The 14609-nt window shown below is 46.2% G+C and overlaps 1 protein-coding gene across 1 annotated transcript in view; it reads right to left on the bottom strand.

Moving 5' to 3' along the window:
- The window catches only part of sspo (SCO-spondin), a 603219-nt gene that overhangs the window by 226832 nt on the left and 361778 nt on the right, over window positions 1–14609 (bottom strand). The window contains 1 exon segment of the mRNA XM_054751251.2: window positions 7225–7354. Coding sequence (XP_054607226.2) covers window positions 7225–7354 — 130 coding nt within the window.

Genomic DNA, 14609 nt, shown 5'->3' with positions numbered 1-14609 from the left:
CATGCAGACGCACACCTATCTGGAATAGTCCTGATATTTTGCAAAATAACAAAATGATGAACCTTCCGGAATGGAAACATAAAGGAATCCTATACCTGGAACACATATATGAAGGACTGGACTTCGTTCCATTTAATAGAATAGTCTCCCAATTTGGAATAGATAATAGCTTTTTAGAATACCACCAAATTAAATCTGTAGTAAAACAAAAATTTAAGCTCAATAAAATAGAATTACAAACACCACCAAGGGTATTTGACTTCTATAATCTCAAACCCACCAAACTACTGTCTAAAGTATATAAGACACTGTCCAAAATAGACAATAGAATAGCAATCCCTATTGAAAAATGGGAGGTGGATCTATCAGTCAGCTTTGACCAGAACTTCTGGTCCCAAACTTGTTTAAAAACTTTTAAAATGATCAGACACTCAATTTACAATTAATTCAGTACAAAATTCTACACAGAGTACACTATACAGGTCATCGGATGTTCAAGATGGGGTTTGTGTCGTCTGACACCTGTACACACTGCACAAACAACATTCCTGACAATTACATTCACGCACTGTGGTCCTGTCCACCTGTCCAGGAATTTTGGGGTAGAGTATGTGAAGACCTGTCAAAGTGTCTGAAATGACATATCCCAACCACCCCCTCTCTTTGTTTACTGGGAAACCTGGACGATGTCCTGATTGAAACATCTTTGGCTCACGTGGTTCTGACTGCCATATGCATCGCTAAGAAATCTATCCTCTTGAATTGGAAAAATAAAGAAACTCTCTGCATTAACCAGTATAGAAATCTTTTGTTAGATCATATTGCACTTGATATAGCCTATGCTTCCACTTCAGATGAATCTCTCTGGGCTCCTTTGATCGGTTCCATCACATAGCGGGGGTGGGGGGCTGTTGATGTTGTCCTGCGGGATGGTGTGGGTGGGGGGGGTGTGGGGTCTGAGTTGGGAGTATCCGGATATTCCCTGGAGGTGGGTTCACTGGGGGGTGTCTGGGACTGGGGGGCCGTTGCCCCCCTCTGGAGGTGCTTGGGTTGCCTCGGGGGGTGGACTGCTGGCGGTTGTGAGTGGGGCCCCTTGGTGATCTTGGCGGTGGCCATGGGTCACTGCCTGGCGGCTGCAATGCCCCTGGGCGGGTCTGGGTGGGGGCCTGGGGGCTCGGGGTTTGGGGGTGGCCGGCCCCGTGTGGGGATCTGGGTGGGGCCTTGGGGGTCGGGTCCTGACATGTATGCTGCCGGGAAGAAGGCAGGGACACCCAGCAGTGCCTGGCTCGGGTTCGGGGGCCTCAGGTAGACCTTGGCAACTCTGCCGTTCCATCACAGGGGAGGGGGAGGTCCAGGAGGGGGAGGACCCAACCTTACCTGGATGTCCCATGTCTTATATATTCTGGAAGTTGTGCAAATGCAGGGGTGGGCATAGATATTCTGCTGGGGTGGGGCTGGGTTGGTGCCCTCGGACTCCGTGAGGCTCTGTAATGCTGCTGCTTTGGGCCCTGGCAGGATGGGCTGGGGTGTCCATGCCCTGGGTGGCAGTTTGACAACAGAGGTGCCTATTGGGGCCAGTAGGGGAGCTGGCTCCCTGGAGGGCTAAGCCCAACCAGCCATTCCTCCCCATCCCCGCATATTTCTCTCCTCCTGCTCCCTCACATCATCACACAAACATACACATAGGACCTTGGGGGGTAGGCAAGTCAGGGAGTGCGGGTATGGACCCCATTTCCGCATTCCTGTGGAAACCTGCCCCCCAATTTTATTTGCACCTTATACACTTCCACTGACGACATTTCACACAAACACACACTTAGGGCCTTGGGAGTGAGCACATTCAATGGCATTTGGCAGGGGGATATTTCAGCCTCCTCCCGAGTGGCGGTGCCCACTTCCAATTTTAAACCGCACTTAGACACTGATGGCTGAGGGTGTAAGTGGGGTGGTGCAGTGGCATCAGCTGGCATATGCTGGATGATGCCCGCACTGCCCACTCACCACAGCCATGGAATACACCTCATGATCACACAACACTATATTGGAGCAGGCGGAGGGAGACTAGGGGTCTTAGCCACCTCTGTTGTTGCTAGGCTTCCTGGGGCTGGAGGCTAGGAGGGAGATCTGGCCATCTGGTTGGGGTCTGGGGTGGTGGGTTGCTGTGCTCAGCATTGGGCGGGGGAGCCTGCTCATCAGCACCCCAGCAGAAAGGGTCAAACTCTGGTTACCGGTGATGGTTGTACCCAATGTGCAGCAGTACCGGGACCAGAGTGAATAGGGTGTGTATGGGGAGCATGAGTGGGTGTCCGGCGTGCATTTTTGTAAGTCTTGGGTTGTATGTGCATGTGTGAGAATGAGGGAGGGAGTGTGTGACTGTGTTTGTGTATGACTGTATATGTCAGGTGGGGCCTTTGGGTCCTCCCCTCTCCTGGAACTTCTCTTGATGATATAGATCTCTGTCCCCCCTCCCCCTGCCACACCTGGTGCGGGGGCTTGTGCCTTGGTCTGCCTGAGTGTTCGTGGCAACCGGGTCTGGGGGTTTAAGATTTTGGCATCTGCCTGTTAGATCCCGGTGGCTGCCTGGTGGGGTCTGGGTCCCTGGGCTCTGCTGGGTCCCCGGCGGGGGTGGTCGCCCCTGGGTCCCGGGTCGCTGGGTCCCGCGCTCGGCCGGCTAGGGGGTGGGAGGCTGCGGGCGGGCCTGTGGGCTTGCCGCTGATATCTCCGGGGACTCTGCCGGCTGCTGGTTGTGGCCCCCCGGGGCGATCCTCTGTGCCTCTCGAGGGGGGCGGGGGCCTTCCTGGTTGCAGTCTCCTTGGGGTTCCTGCGTTCTGGGGCAGTGCCTGGATCTCTGGGACTTGGAGCTCCCCCTGTCTTCTGCACATCTTTGGGGGGCGGATCTGTGGTCCCTCACACTCTCTGTTGGGCGCTCCTATAGAAAAACCTTAAATAAACAAGCGCGTGTACACACACAGGTGCTCACATGGTGCTCTCAAAAGTATGGGCTTGGGCACGTTAAACACAGGTCTTAAGACTATGGTGGGAACTTAATGCGTTGTGATTTATTATCGTGATTCTTCAGTTAAGCAATATTGATTATATATATATATTTTTTCTTTTCATCAAGTTGACGCAGTGATAGGTAGATCTTGTTGTATTGTTGTTGTGTCCCTTTTTTTGTGTCCCTTTGTTTTTTTTTTGTCTTTTTTTTCTGCAGGTCTAGAAGCAGACTCTTGCTCATTTTTGTTTATTTTTGTGGACCCCCCCCCCCCCCCTCTCTCTCTCTCACCACCTTTTCTTTTCCTTTCTCTTTCACCTCTGTCTCCGTGTCTGGTCGGAAATACAAAGCATTCAACAACAATAACAATAACGTTTTAAGTATCAGGCGTGACATTAAAAGCAAACGCTTTGATGCTCCACCTGAGAATAAATCTGTAAGGCTTGTCACCAGCATTCAGACATCAATTCTGCTTGCTTCACAGCCAGACAGGACACGTTAAAAAAATCTATCCTCTTGAATTGGAAAAATAGAGATACTCTTTGCATCAACCAGTATAGAAATCTTTTGTTAGATCATATTACACTTGATATAGCCGCTGCTTCCACTTCATATCAATCTCTCTGGGCTCCTTTGATCGGTTCCATCACATAGCGATGATGGGGGACCATTGATATTGTCCTACGGGATAATGTGGGTGGAGGGTCTGAGTTTGGAGTATCTGGACGTTCCCTGGAGGTGGGTTCACTAGGGGTGTCTGGGACTGGGGGACCGTTGTCCCCCTGTGGAGGTGCTTGGGTTGCCTAGGGGGGTGGAGAGGTGCTTGGGTTGCCTAGGGGGGTGGACTACTGGCGGTTGTGAGTGGGGCCCCTTGGAGGTCTTGGCGGTGGCCATGGGTCACTGCCCGGCAGCTGCATTGCCCCTTGGTAGGTCTGGGTGGGAGCCTGGGGGCTCGGGGTGTGGGGGTGGCCGGCCCTGTGTGGGGATCTGGGCAGGGCCTTGGGGGTCAGGTCCTGACATGTATGCTGCCAGGGGGAACTTGCAGCAGTGCCTGACTCGGGTTCAGGGGCCTCGGGTAGACCTTGGCTCCTCTGCTGTCCCATCACAGGGGAGGGGGAAGTCCAGGAGGGGGAGGACCCAACCTTAACTGGATGTCCTACGTCTTTTATAATCCGAAAGTTGTGCAAATGTAGGGATAGGCGTAGATATTTTATTGGGATGGGGCTGGGTTGGTGCCCTCAGACTCCGTGAGGCTCTGTGATGCTGCTGCTTTGGACCCTGGCAGGATGGGCTGGGGGTCTCCATGCTCTGGGTGGCATTTTGACAACAGAGGTGCCTATTGGGGTCAATGGGGGAGCTGGCTCCCTGGAGGGCTAAGCCCAACCAGCCATTCCTCCCCATCCCCACAAATTTCTCTCCTCCTGCTCCCTCACATCATCACACAAACATGCACATAGGACCTTGGGGGGTGGACAAGTCAAGGAGTGCGGGTATGGACCCCATTTCCGCATTCCTGTGGTAACCTGCGCCCCAATTTTATTTGCACCTTAAACACTTCCACCAATGACATTCCAAGCAAACACACACTTAGGGCCTTGGGAGTGAGCACATCCATCTGCATTTGGCAGGGGAATCCCTCAGCCTCATCCCAAGTGCCGGTGCCCACTTCCAATTTTAAACTGCATTTAGACACTGAGGGTTGTGGGGGGAGTGGGGGTGTAAGGTGGCATCAGCTGGCATAGGCCGGACAATGCCCGCACTGCCCGCTCACCACAGCCATGGAATACACCTCATCAACATGCACCAACACCATATTGGAGCAGGCGGAGGGAGATTAGGGGTCTTACCACACCTCTGTTGTCGCTTGGCTTCCTGGGGCTGGAGGCTAGGAGGGAGATCCGGCCGTCCGGTTGGGGTCTGGGGTGGTGGGTTGCTGTGCTCAGTGTTGGGCGGGGGAGCCTGCTCATCAGCACCCCAGCAAAAAGGGTTGAACTCTGGGAACCGGTAATGGTTGTACCCCATGTGCAACAGCACCGCGACCAGAGTGAATAGGGTGTGTATGGGGAGCATGAGTGGGTGTCCGGCATGCATTTTTGTAAGTCTTTGGTTGTATGTGTATGTGTGAGCACGAGGGAGGGAGTGTGTGACTGTGTTTGTGTATAACTGTATATGTCAGGTGGGACCTTTGACTCCTCCCTTCTCCTGGGACTTCTTTTGATGATATAGATCTTCGTCTCCCCTCTCCCTGCGGTGCCTTGGTCTGCCTGGGTCGTGGCTCCCAGGTCAGGGAGTTGAAGATTTTTGGCATCTGCCTGACCAATCCCGGTGGCTGCCTGGTGGGGTCTGGGTCCCTGGGCTCTGCTGGGTCCCCGGCGGGGGTGGTCGCCCCTGGGTCCCGGGTTATTGGGTCCCGGGCTCGGCCGGCTAGGGGGTGGGAGGCTGCGGGCGGGTCTGTGGGCTTGCCGCCGATATCTCCCGGGACTCTGCTGGCTGCTGTTTGTGGCCCACCGGGGTGATCCTCTGTGCCTCTCAAGGGGAGCGGGGGCTTTTCTGGTCGCAGTCTCCCTGGAATTCCTGTTCTCTGGGGCAGCTCCTGGATCTCTGGGACTTGGAGCTCCCTCCGTCTCCTGCACATCTTTGGGGGGCAGATCTGTGGCCCCTCACACTCTCTTGGATGCTCCTATAGAGAAACCTTACATAAACAAGCGCGTGTACACACACAGGTGCTCACATGGTGCTCTCATAAGTATGGACTTGGGCACGTTCAACACATGTCTTAAGGCTATGGTGAGCACCTAATGCACTGTGATTTATCATTGTGTGATTGTTCAGTTAAACAATGTTGAGTATATATTTCTTCATCAAGCTGAAGCAGTGATAACTGGATCTCATTGTATTGTTGTTGTGTCCCCTTTTTTTTGTTTTATTGCTTTTTTTCCCTCCTCTCTTTCTGCAGGGCTAGAAGCAGACTCTTGTTAATTATTGTTTATTTTTGTGGAACAACCCCTTCCCCCCCCATCTCTTCCTTTCTCTCTCTCCTCTGTCTCTGTGTCTGGTCAGAATTAAAAACATTCAAAAACAACAACTATAACGTTTTAAGTATCAGGCGTGACATTAAAAGCAGACGCTTTGATGCTCCACCTGAGAGTAAATCTGTAAGGCTTGTCACCAGCATTCAGACATCAATTCTGATTCCTTCACAGCCAGACAGGACACGGGGGGAAAAAAAAGAAAAATAAATTCAGCGTAAAAACCTCCCTTTGTACTGCAGTGTTGCTGTTAATTTTCAGAGTTAAAACATATTTTTTAAATGACACTTTATAGTGTTACCTGTCAAGTGTTAAAGAAAATTTACTCTTTTGGAGTTACTATTACTCTATACTATAGTGTTGATGAAAATGACTCCAAAGCAGTGTAAAAAGTACTCTAGTAAGCTCCGCCTTCTTCTTCCTCTCCTTCTTCAGTTGCAGAGGGCAAGGTGCATTGTGGGTAGTCATGTTTTTAGTTGGTTTGTCTTATTTTGGGGTCTTTATGCATGCCTTTTTTTGAAGGGGGGGGGGGGGGGTATTGTTCATAGGTATTTCTTTGCTCACTGTTGCAAATGTGGTGTTACTTGTGCCATGTTGGCACCGTTAGTGAGGAGGTCGTTCAAAGGAATGACATTGCTGTGTTGTTCCACTTTTCATTATAAGGTGTGGTCCATGCTAAGTGGTCAGCTGAATGCTTCGCATTTAGTTCTGCTCCCATTGACTTTTTTGCAGTCATGTGGTGTGTGACACATGAGCCAGCTTCCTGATTCAACAGCTGTAACAATATTAACACTGTTAAGAGTTAAAATTTCAGATTTGTCATGGAGTTAATTTAGAACAACACTAAAAATAGCAGTGTCATACTGAAATAACACTTTGAGTGTTACTTATCTGATAGAGTCAAAGTAATTTAACAATTGTGAGAGTTAAAGAAGTTTTACTCCAAAATGGAATTTAACTCTAATGAGTGTAAAATTGACTCTGAGTATGCAACATTGAGACCAATGTAACTTTTACAGTGTACAGGGTGTAGAAACGAGAAAACAGAGGACTGCAGAGGACAAGTGAATCTCCCCACTTTGGGGTTACTAAAGTCTATTCTATTATAGAGACCACAGCAACTGTATTAAATATGAGTGAAGGACCTCTTTAAGAGATATGTGACACCTGGACATTTGAAACTGAGTTTGGGTCACTCACCATGTGGTGCACTGGTCTCTGATGACCACCTGTCCTGGCTGTAATGTTTCACCATCCCAGTGACAGATGCATTGGCTGGCATTTACACACAGCCCCCCCTGCAGGTACAAGCCAAAGGGACAGCGACAACCTGAGGAAAACATGAAGTCCAAGTATGTATTTGAGCAATTAGCATAAATGTCAATGACTGCACTATTCAGAGCATGTGTACAAGGCTGCTTCTGGCTATATGTGGACTATGCAAATGCATGACACCCAAAGCTAATGCTTCAGCTTAACCTCAGAGAATTAAAAATACCTGTCTTCATTTCTTATGTTTTCAAAATTAAATGTGGTATGTATGACCAAAACAAATGTCAAAAATAAGACTGGCTGACTCCACTGTCATTCAGTGAGTGCCATCTGCAAGCTGGTATGACACGTGTGGTTGTGTGTAGATATTTGGTAGATTAGGAATTTCTCCATGACAGTTTGTCTAACTAGGGCCCCCCAACAGCATCTTGCATCAGTCCTCCACAAAGCTAGAAGCTGCCCAGGGCCCTCATTTATAAAACCTGTTCACACACAAAACAGGATCTACAAACTAAGTAAGTCGTTTTTATGTGAACTTGGTGATTAATGAAGAAAAGTTTAAGGAAAATGTTTTAACGAAGCCAACTCCAACCCTGGTGAAAGCACATTCTGGAGACGGGAAACACACACGCGCTCACACACACATGCACAGACACATGCGCGCACACACATGCATGCACACATGCACACACACATACGCATGCGCACACACACACACACACATGCATGTGCACATGCGCGTACACACACACATGCGTGCACACATATGCATACACATGTGCGCACACACACACACACACACACACACACATGTGTGCCCACACACACACATGTGCGCACACACACACACATGCACATACACATGCACGCACACACACACATGCACATACACATGCGCATGCACACACACATGCACATACACAAATGCGCATGCACACACACATGCACACACCAAACTCGGTGATCATTTGGGTCAAAGTGTTGTTTTAACACTGGACACCGGAGTTAAACATGTAACACTGGAATAGCGGACAGCTTTAAACACTGACAGTATAAATGAACTCTTTGGGAGATTTCATTTGACCTTTGAAATAGTTCATTTGTACTCTGAAAGTCTTTAAATTTCCACACTGTTATAGAAATTTTATGATTTATTATTATGATTAGGTTTTTCATTCCCCAGATGTATTTTATGAGAAATGTAAAGCTCTCAGGGCAGCATCTCTTTGCAGTTTCATGAGCCTCACTTTGTGAGCAGATCTGCCCTGATTGCAGTAAGGTAAACGTGTAGTTGTTTGTTTCTCTCTTTGCTGCAGGTATTAGGTGATTTATAAAATCCCTAACATAACATTCAAATATGGGAAATAAGAACTCACAAACACCTTTGAGTAAAGATGGTACATTTATGGCCACAAAAGATCCAGAAAATGGGAAAATTATCAGAAGGTGGATAAAATACATGATTTCTCTGGTAATTTGGTGACTAATAAAGTTTTGGACTGTGAACTGTGTCACTTTGGTGGCTGACAGTGAAAGGGTTTTAGTAGAACCCCTTGGACTGAAACATTGACTGTTTAAAAGTACTTCTAGACCAATTAAAGCTAAGTATGTAGGTTTTTAGTGGCACCTCTTGGACAGAGAAATTGACTGTGTAATTAACAGTAAGTTCAGACCTACAAACACTAGTGACTATTGTCAACTTGCATTTATTATCTCCTTATTTTTATTCATTTATTTTTTAAATCTTTGTCTCTGACATTTAAAATAAGACAAAGGGAGTTTCAGCAGGAGTCAAATGACACCCTGGTGAAAGATCTGGTGAGCAGTGCCTGTTGGATTCAAAAACTGCATTTTGAACACTCTAAAAAATATTGTTTGTCATAAACCAACACGTTCTCACTCCCAGCGCGTCAAAAACAAACGCTTGGTCAGCCACCCTCCACGTCAGACCCCTGACGCCAAAAGTGCCCTTTTTCGTTACTTATGTGCGAAAAGGGGTTTTCCCTTATTTGACTGCAGATCCCAATGCAGTGTAAAACTGAAGCGATGGGATGTCTGCTACCGTTGCATCCCAATGCAGCGTTACACTGACTCGATGGGATGTTCACAGCCAGGGCACCAAACAAGCTCATTGTACCTCACCTTAACCTTATCCTCTTATTTAACCTTCCCCTCACCCCTATCCTAACCTTAACAATCTTGCCAGCGAACACGTTAGTGATGTGTCGATCGCTCTAAAAGCCGGCTCTATGAAGTGAACGGCGGGAGCCGCCTCGTGATTGGTCGAGTTTGGACCGAGCCAATGCGAGGGGGAGGTTTCAACTACCAAGGTGGAGGTTAAAAGTAGAGGGTTTGTGTAACCTCCCCCTCGCCAGATGGTGTGTTCTAACGTTCCCCTTGGGCGGCAAATACGAAAATTCACAGTCAGACTCTGACTGTCAGAGTCAGAATGCAGGGGAAACAAACGCTTGATCACAGTGAGAGTAACATTTTAGGTAGCAAGAGGGTTAAGGTTAGGATGAGGGAGAGGGGAAGGTTATAAATAGCGAAACATTAAGGTTTAGGTGCGGTTAAACGAGGTGGTTCGGTGCCGCATCGGTTAAATGAGCTGGTTCGGTGCCACATTTAAGGTTTAGGTGCGGTTAAACGAGCTGGTTCGGTGCTGCATCGGTGAAATGAGGGTTAAGGTTAGGATGAGGGAGAGGGAAAGGTTATAAATAGTGAAACGTTAAGGTTTAGGTGCGGTTAAATGAGCTGGTTCAGTGCCGCATCAGCGGATATCTAATCACGTCGGTTTTACGCTGCATTGGGATCTGCAGTTACAAAAGGGGAAAACCACTTTTCGCACATAAGTAACGAAAAAGGGCACTTTTGGCGTCTGGGGTCTGACGTTGAGGGTGGCTGACCAAGCGTTTGTTTCCGACGCTTAGGGTGTGAGAATGTGTTGCATAAACTGAATCTTCCTGGCATCTGTCAAATGTAGGAACTTGATCAGATCTTCGATTAGCAGACGTTGTGATCAGAACAAGGGGAGAAACTGTCAGAAAGTGAGACTAAAAAGGGGAAAGCAGATTGAAGCTGTTATAGGGACTTTACATGAAAAAAGCTTAATGTGGCCAGACAGTAACGTTTAAGTTCAAACAAATGCTTGCAGGGCTTGTGGAAAGGTAGATAAACAATGTCCACATGATGGGGAAATACTTCTTCACGTTTTCTCAGCTTGGGAACTTTTAAATGCTTTGACAAAAATACCTTTCATCATCCTGAAACTAAAATAGCCAGAACAAAGAGTCTTTGTACGGTACTAGAGCTTGTACAACTCTTTTACGCTCCTCTGTGCCTGGGTTAAGATAATCAGACACAACAATAGTAGTAAGAACAGCAGGGTCGTATCAAAAAGAACACACGTATCCTAACCGACCTTGGCCACAAGTTCGACAATATTCTACCAGCCAAGAGGCTGAAGCAGGAGTCAATCTTGCAGGGTGTATATGCTGGTGCTCACAGTCATGGCCCCTCACTTGGCCCGCCTCTCAGCACCTGACTGAACGACTGGGACAGCAGCCTCTGACGGGAGAACTGGAACTGGAACGATGGATTGGGGCTCTTCCCTAACCACACACCTATGTGACACAACGTAACCTGCACCCACCTTGGCTGAAAACCCCCTTGATGCAACTACAACAGGACACGGCAGCGAAGAGACACTGGAAAAGGATAATTGCTTCAATCACCTGCACCCAATCTCCAACCTGGTTTCACGGTCAAAGGATCTGAAGGACTTTCAGGGACAAGAACAGGACCCTGACAGGTGGAAAACCACCTCAACACGCCATGGAAGAACCCAGACGTCTCCCTATTGAGAAGTCGAGCTGTGTGCTTTCACATCCCAAACTCCATTCTTGCGTTCCAGACCTAGACTACAAGGAGCTCATCAACTTAAGACTGAAACCATCCTGATCGACGGATGAGGACTCGAACCGTTCCAACTTATTCTTCAACTGGGATTCTCATTTCACGGACAAGCCCTTTGATGAAAACACCTGGTTTGCCTCAGCTTCTGCCATAGTTAGAGCTGCGTAAATTAATACTACCTGTTCATTGTTTCCTCATTTACAGAAACAGTCGTGTGCAACCTGAAGCTTTAAGTTGATCTGATGTTTCAATAAACTCTACTGACGTTTTCTGTATATTATATGGTCTTGCTAATCCTTCCCAACCTCTTTACAGGAACCGCTATAAATTGTAGAATCGTTGCATCACAATACATGCACTTCAATATGTATGAAATAGCTCTTCTTAAGTTATGATGGTGTTGATTTAACTGATTTCCATCATCTCACTTGTATCTCTGTAAACTGCTTGTTGATGTTATTGTCAGTTGTGTTTGCCTTACCGTGTTTTATTGTTTTGTTTCGTATTTGATTATTTTATTTTATTTGTTCTTTATTTTGTTGTGTTATTTTTGTTTGGTTATCCTATATGGGTAAACAGGAGGGATGTGCTATGGAAATTTTATGTTTTATTATTATGATTATGTTTTTCATTACCAAGATGTATTACTTTTGCTCATCTTGTAACTTCCTTATCTCACTTACACACACACACACACACACACACACACACACACACACACACACACACACACACACACACACACACACACTCTCTCTCTCTCTCTCTCGCTCTCTCTCTCTCTCACTCACTCACACAGACTGTCTTATATCTCTGTTCTTGTATAAATAAAGCTCTCAGGGCAGCATCTCCTTGCAGTTTTGTGAGTCTGACTTTGTGAGCATATCTGTCCCGATTGCAATACGGTAATTGTGAGGTTCATTGTCCCTCTTTTCTCTTCGACTGCAGGTATTAGGTGATTGTTAAAGTCGCTAAAAATGAACAATAAATATTGACTTTATCTATTTCTACTCTGTACGGAAGAGGATTTGAGCCACTGACAAGGGAAAAAAATAAGAAAGGAAAGAGAATTCTGACTTTTAACCTCGGGACAGGGAATTCTGGGGGAAAAGTTCGAATTCTCTTTCTTTTCTTCTTTTTTTTTCTTTTCAGTGGCCCTAATCCTCTTCCGTACCTCTGACTTTACAGAGGGAACTGACCTTCGTTTAATACAAATTTTCTTTTCGTGAGGAAAATTTAACATTCAACTCTCCTGAACATCTTCACACTGTCTGTCTGTCTGTCTGTCTGTCTGTCTGTCTGTCTGTCTGCAGTAAAGAGTTACAGGAACTTTTAATTATAATCAGTGTTGGGCAAGTTACTTCAAAACTGTAATGCATTATTTATTACTTGTTACCCTCATTTTAAAGTAATTCATTACATTACAATATTACATATTTTTAAATGTAAGGCATTACACTACTTTTGCATTACTTTAAGTTACTTTCACCAAAACAACTTCAATATGAATCTGGTCATGTGACGCTCAGTGAGCTCATGACATATATGTGGAAAGTGATGTGGTGTCTGAGCTAGGATTGCTGTTAAAAACAGTCAAATATAATAACAGTGTTTTAAAATGATTGTTGATTAAATAAAAGCAACAACAATCTGTACTCTCAGCACGCTGCCATCTTATAGGGCCATCTGAGCAGGGAGTGAGGTGGTGGGGGCTCCAAGCCTAGATTTGCCTTGGTCCTCAAATGCCTTGATACGGCCCTGGATGTAGGATTGACTTCTGGGGAGATCTGATTCTGTCACATGTATAAATATTAAATGTTTATATATTATTGCTTTTCACTGGTAACAATGTGTATTGGGGATAAATCTACCTACTTTTTTCTTTTCAAGCACTTTGTTTTGTTTTCTTGATTTTATGTGAATAATTTCCGGCCCTTTGTCTCTCTAACCTTCCTGCATGCTGCATGTTTTCTCCGTCTTCCAGAAAAACTGTTTCCTAGAATTCCTACTTTCTAACTAATCAGCCAAAGGGATCTACCGAACACACACAAAAAAAAAACTTAATATGCGCTGCGCTCCAGCAGCAATGAGTTGAAATCACCGGCGCACAGATTATGAACTCAGCTGAAAAGTACATGCAGTACCAGAGAATATGGGCTGATATAAACGATCACAAACGAATGACTTTGTTTCGGTGGAGTGATTTTGTGAACAGCGGCCGCGCACAGGACGCAGCTGGAGTATTTGAGCCGTTACCGCTGCGTCCTCTCTGCTCATAGAATGCCCGCAAAACTGAGTACATAAATGACGTCATATATGTGGATACTGGATCTTTTTTCAGGCTTCCCGCAATTAGAATTTTTAAGGAACACATCTTGATTCTGGGTTTAAAAATGCATTGTAATTACCGCGTTACTGACAATTGTACCGAGTAAATATTACCATTGTCTTTCCCTTTAATGCCTTACATTACCACATTACAGCAAAAGCAATGCATTACTGTAATTAATTACTTTTGTACCGCGTTACTCCCAACAATGAGTATAATGAATGATTTAAATTCCATCTAGGGGTGGGTACTATCAAGTCATTCATATTATTACCAGTTATTATTTCCTGCCAAGAAAAACAATCTATCATGTAAAGCTAACTTCATGATGTAGTTGCATCCACTAAACAGAGGATTATGTTCATATGGGTCATCAGCATGAAGTTATTGAAGTTATCAAAGCAAACATGGCTGGAATACGTTTTACTGTAACCTGTGTCTCTAAGTGTGTGCTGCTGCTGTGACGAGTGGATGTCCCCACTGTGGGACTAATAAAATGTACTCTATTCTATTCTATTCTATTAATTCATATCAGCCAGTAGGAAAAAAAATGTTTGAGGAATTTTAGCCTTTCCAGGCTTCCGTACCAGTAGTCTCACAAACAGGAAAAACACACTGGTGAAGCGGTGAATAAAAAAAATTAGGTATCCACATCACGAACTAATGTAGGAGAGGGAACATGTGAGCGAGCCACCATGGTAAGAAGCCCAGCTTGCTGTGAGCGAGAGCTGCGATCTGTGGCTGATGAGTGAAAACAAAAGAAAAACATTCGAGACTGAAGCTCCGTCAAAACGGCTGCATTTCTAAATAAAGCATGTCATTATGGCGGCGCACGCAGCCGCAGCACATGGTTCTGGAAGAACCGTACGTGCCCGTCCCATCAACAACGTGGAGCTCACTGCTCCGCCCATCTCACAACCAGAGGAGAAAGACAGCACATCTGCTTGGATTATACAGATGGGATTATGTGTGAAATAACGCCAGTTAAATTATTACTTAAGTGTTGTTTGTGTGCATGTTGTTCAGTAGCTAATGCCTTCATTAATGTCATCTGGTTTTTTCATAAGCC

Source organism: Nothobranchius furzeri, chromosome 7 (assembly GCF_043380555.1).
Source record: "Nothobranchius furzeri strain GRZ-AD chromosome 7, NfurGRZ-RIMD1, whole genome shotgun sequence".
In the NCBI taxonomy this organism is placed as follows: Eukaryota; Metazoa; Chordata; class Actinopteri; order Cyprinodontiformes; family Nothobranchiidae; genus Nothobranchius; species Nothobranchius furzeri.
Note: the sequence above shows the minus strand (reverse complement) of the source record. Positions and strands in the feature narration are given on the sequence as shown.